General features: G+C 37.0%; 1 protein-coding gene across 1 annotated transcript in view; it reads left to right on the top strand.

The window, feature by feature from the left end:
- shank2a (SH3 and multiple ankyrin repeat domains 2a) overlaps nt 1–5,428 on the top strand; it is a 43,931-nt gene that overhangs the window by 6,997 nt on the left and 31,506 nt on the right. Inside the window, exon 7 of the mRNA XM_016291467.1 lies at nt 343–472. Coding sequence (XP_016146953.1) covers nt 343–472 — 130 coding nt within the window. The remainder of the gene's footprint in view (nt 1–342; nt 473–5,428) is intronic.

Genomic DNA, 5,428 nt, shown 5'->3' with positions numbered 1-5,428 from the left:
CACACTACTGTTTTTATTCACATTTGTGATATCAGCCGTCGGTCAGGCTGGACTCTGTCAAAAGAGGGCAGGGCTTTTCCAAAAGACAAAAACAACAAGCAGCGCTACCCTATATGCTGACTTGACCTAAAGAGCATTGTTTTTCAGTATGTTTTCATAAAAGCAAAAAATGTTGAGTGAGCTGGATTATACCGGGCCCAGGCAACCGTTCACATGAATAAATCAATCAAAAGGAACAGAAGTAAATATCTGAGGAGGCATAATCCGTGATTGTTTCCCGGAGCAGCCCACAGCTGTCCTGCAGACTAAATGAAAAAAGCCTCAAGTCACCACAGCAGCGAGGGATTACGAGCTCATCATCTTCCAGCGAGCGCAGCGGCGGACTCATTCCTGCTCTCTGATCTGGGATGGGATTTTGTAGGGACTGGAATCGTTTGGGTCATGGGTTCTGCCTTGTGCACAGCAGAGAGAGGTGTGTTGATTTACGCTGATTTCATCTCTAGCAGGACCTTCTCCAGCTCTTTGTGTGCGCTCCGTTGTGGCTTTGAAATGTTGGTTTTGCTGTAAGAGTATGATCTGCAGTTTGCTGGGATGATTAAATATCTTAGTTTTTGTCCATTACACTCGATTCGCTGGGGTATCTTTGTAGCAATAGCCAACAATACATTGTATAGGTCAAAATTTAAGATTTTTCTTTTATGACAAAAATCATTAGGATATTAAATAAAGATCATGTTCCATGAAGATATTTAGTAAATCTCCTACCGTAAATATATCAAAACTTAATTTTTGATTAGTAATATGCATTGCTAAGAACTTCATTTGGACAACTTTAAAGATGATTTTCTCAATATTTAGATTTTTTTGCACCCTCAGATTCCAGATTTTCAAATATTGTGCGATCCTAACAAACCATACATCAATGCAAAGCTTATTTATTCAGCTTTCAGATGATGCATACATCTTAATTTAGAAAAATTTAGACTTAAGACTGGTTTTGTGCTCCAGGGTCACATATATATTGCATTGCAGTATATATGCACTTTATATTTATTTATTTATTTATTTATTAAATCATTTCACTCATGTCTTGCACCAGTGGTAGTTTTTTTTTTTTTTTTTTTGATTGGAGAATATTATATCCGAGTATCAGACATTTACTGCAGTCTTTCCAAACACACTAATGATGTTTAATGCTGTGAATTGAAATGTTTATGTGTGAGAGCGGATGGTGTATAAAATGAAAACACACGTGATGCCACTTCACTTCTGCTTTATCGTTCTTCTCCCAGACCAGCTTTTAAATAAGGGAATCTTAATTTCTCAACGTCTTAAAAATCAAGAACTCTGGAGTTTCCGAGGATAGGGATATTGTCTGGTAAATAGTGCAGCTGCTGTCCTGTCATGTTTTTCTGTAAGGATCGAGGCGCTCGTCTCTGTTTGAAGCGTCTGTGGAGCGACTCGGCTCTTCTCTTACGTAATGTTAAGATGTTTTTCCTCATGTCACAAACTCTTTCGACTGTCGCTCAGGCGTCCCTTCAGTCACTGTAAGCGTGGCCAGAGGATTTTCCCCAGATTTTCATTGATCCCGGTTCTGATCCTGTGTTCTTGAGAAAACACTGATTGCTCCAAGCATTACGTAACTCTCAGATTTCCCTCAAAATCCTGCTGCGTGAAAGGATTTGAACACTGCTCAGCCTGCACCTCATGTTAACCTGATATCTGATATAGTTTTGTTGTCTGTCACCCTCCTCTCTGTTAGTTTGATAGTAGCTGCAGTTGTTTAGCTGATGCTCTTTATGGTCAGTCGTGTCCATGCTTCTTTCAAACAAGAAGAATAATCAAATGCTTACGGTACTTTTAGAAAGAAGCTTTTAGACTCTTAATGTCATGCTGTGTTTGGGTTCCCAGAGACTCGGTACTGTGCTGCATGTGTCCTGTAATAGACACTGGTGCTGTTTAGGGTCAATAAACAAACGTAATACTTTACAGTAAGATTGCTTTTATTAATATTGGATATTGGGCAACATGCTTATACAGCAGCTGTTGCTATCCGGTACATTTTTTAACATCTATAATGTAAATTGTTAATGTGAACTAACGTCTTTACAACATTAATCTTGGTTTATATTCATTTCAAAGTGCATGCTATGTGTTACTTAATGCATTAGTTATCATTAACAATCAACAACACTTTTGCTCAATGAACAGGACTTTATTAAAGTTGAAGTGTTTCAGTGAAACTCTGTAGAGTGGAGACCATTTGAACATCAGCTGACGTGTTTGTGATGTTTGTGAGCTCCTAGCTAACATGATTTATCTTAGAAGGAGTATTTCTTATTATGCACTTTTGTGAACCTTCAGGATAAGTGTATAAGCTGAACATAGTCATCTCTCAACATTATAAACACATAAACTCGAAACACACAAACATATTACTTGCATTAAATAATGCTGCATAGAGGCAACTAATGCACGAGCTAATGTCAACAAAAACAACCTTGTTGTTGTTACCATATGATCTAAGTATTGGGCAGACAGACTTACTTCTTGATTTGTGAATACATAAAGACAAAACATACAGTACTGTACACCCAAAAGGTCTATTTATGATCATTCGTTTTCAATAAGAGACATGAATAATGTTGATGCTGGTCTGTTTTCTCTAAATCAGATTGTGTGTGTGCTATGAGTGCTATGTCTTTGGAGGATTTCTTTATTTATGTATTGGTCAGATGCTGGTTTATATAGGAGGTGGTTTACCAAGTGTACCAGTTCAGATGAAGAGAGGACTCAGTAGAGATCTTACTGTGTTTATGAAGAACTAAATTAACAGGTGTTTCTGTAAGTGAGAAGACAGATGATATTACCATTAGACTATAGTTAGGATGCTGGAGAGTTAAAGGAAGATCTGGATGTCTGTGAAGGGGCATCATCAGCCAAACTTAAATGGCAAAAAAAAAGCATTATGGCAATAGTAAAGGACGTTCATCTAAAAAAAAGTGAATATTAAATGAAGAACGAGCAGCGGTTAGTAGGATGTTCTTGTAAAGACTAAATGGAAGCAGCTGATTCCCCAGCTGTCGTATATGTGACCCTGCAGCACAAAAGCAGTGTTAAGTCGCTGGGGGATATTTGTAGCAATAGCCAACAATACATTGTACGGGTCACAATTATACATTTCTCTTTTATGCCAAAAATCATTAGGGTATTAAGTAAAGATCATGTTCCATGAAGATATTTAGTAAATCCCCTACCGTAAATATATCAAAACTTAATGTTTGATTAGTAATATGCATTGCTAAGAACTTCATTTGGACAACTTCATTTGGACAACAATTTTTTTGCACCCTCAGATTCCAGATTTTCTAATAGTTGTATCTCAGCCAAATATTGTCCTCTCCTAACAAACCATACATCACTGGAAATGATCGGCATCAGCAGTGCATGGAAGTGGCGCGTGTGCTGCTGCGTAAAACCAGAAGGATGAATGTGGATGAGAAATGACTCGTCTTTGGAAGGACTAATTATTTTTCATCAAAGTGTTGTGTGAGCTTGGCGAACGCTGTGTTGTGGTCTATCCTTAATCCTGGAATCTCTCTGAAATCTCCTGGAATCTTTCTGGAATCTCCTGAAATCCTGGAATCTCCTGAAATCTCCTGGAATCCTGGAATCTCCTGGATATGCCATCTGAACAGTGGACCGAGCTGGAAAACCATACTGTAAGTTTGATGGCTTCAGGTCTGAGCGCTTCATCCACCGGATGCTCGATGATCTTGAGACTATGTTCTCTGTTGAGAAGGTTTTACCCATTTTCCTGAATGATGTGTGTTTATGAAGAATGATGACTGGCAGGAAGATACAAGAAATGTGACTTCCATGGGCAATCTGGAACTGATTTTTAGTGGCCAGAGTTTGTGTAAAAAACACCAATTATCAACATCTTAAGGATGTAAGAAACATTAAATGGACAATGATGAATGAATCAGGTTCTTCCCAGAAAGGTATGAAAAACCCGTTACAGAGAAGGTGGGAGACCTTCAGTGGAGAATCAACGCCACAAACAGACACGATGCATGCATTATTATTGTTATGAAGATTATGTTTTTTCATGTTTTTAAAATTGAATGTCAGCATTTGATTCTGTTTTAGGTTTAAGAAAAGATTGGAGTGTGTCATTTATAGGCACTTTTAATCAAGCATGGTTTATTTAAAATACATCAATGAAATTACATTTTTGAATTCGTAAACGAGGCTTGAGCTGCTTTTAAGAAAGTGCTATATACAAGAGTACTATAGACATCTTATAACCACCTCCGATGTGTCAGTCTATATATTGTGCAACAGAAACATGTTTTCTTTATTAACTTTAAAATAAAACCTGTTACAGGGTCATTTATACAAATGTTTTCCTTATACAGTACATTCATAGACATTTACCAATATTGTTGTTACTAATTAATGGTCCATGAATATTTATATTGTTATCATTTTAGTTTGTGTATTTATAATGTATAGTAACACATTATTTTGAGTCCACTTTAGACATCATCAGTAACTGTGCAGCTCCACGTCAGCGAGCAGTCGTTAGAGTATCAGTGACCGTCTGCTTAATATCTGCTCACACTTGATTTTGATGGACATTCTACTCACTATAAGTCACTTTGCACGTACATTTCAGCTTATTCTACTAACCCTAACCCTAAACTAACACTCTAATGAGAGCTAGTTGACATGTAGTTACAAAGTTCCTTATAGTTAGTAGAATGGCTAAAGTGGACTGTTAAAATAAATGGCATAAATGGCGTCCTTAGAAAATAACGTATATGTTGTATGATCTTATGAATAATCTTAATGGTGACAGTCATAATGCAATGTAATTCTTACCTATTTTTTAAGAGTATGATGATTTATAACACAATGAACACCATGTTATATCCTCTTAAATTATAATAGATTATAGCCTAGTTCCCATAGATCTAATGTGTTATTATTCTCCTATCTTGAGATTTTTTATTTAAGATCTGCACTGAATCTGAATCTTAAGAGTGATGAGGGAAGGTTGTTTTCCTGTGAGCTTAATGTGAATTTCACTGTGAGCTGGTTGAAGATCACTGGTGACACTTTTACATCGCTGACATGATGTTACTGAACTCTTACTGCAGATTTCACTCACTATATTAGCTCTATTCCATCTGTTATGACATTTACAAAGATTCTTGTCATTGTATTTTTTGGGCTTCCCCCTCGTACTTCACTTTAACTTTTTTTTTTTTATCTTTGGTCCTAACAACACCCACACTATTGTTTTCATGGATTTATTATGTGCTGCTCTTCAGCTGACCTGTCTTCTCTGTGTGTGTGTGTGTGTGTGTGTGTGTGTGTGTGTGTGTGTGTGTGTGTGTGTGTGTGTGTGTGTGTGTGTGTG

The sequence above is a fragment of the Sinocyclocheilus grahami genome, unplaced genomic scaffold (genome assembly GCF_001515645.1).
Source record: "Sinocyclocheilus grahami isolate Dianchi unplaced genomic scaffold, SAMN03320097.WGS_v1.1 scaffold271.1, whole genome shotgun sequence".
NCBI classification, from domain to species: domain Eukaryota; kingdom Metazoa; phylum Chordata; class Actinopteri; order Cypriniformes; family Cyprinidae; genus Sinocyclocheilus; species Sinocyclocheilus grahami.
Note: the sequence above shows the minus strand (reverse complement) of the source record. Positions and strands in the feature narration are given on the sequence as shown.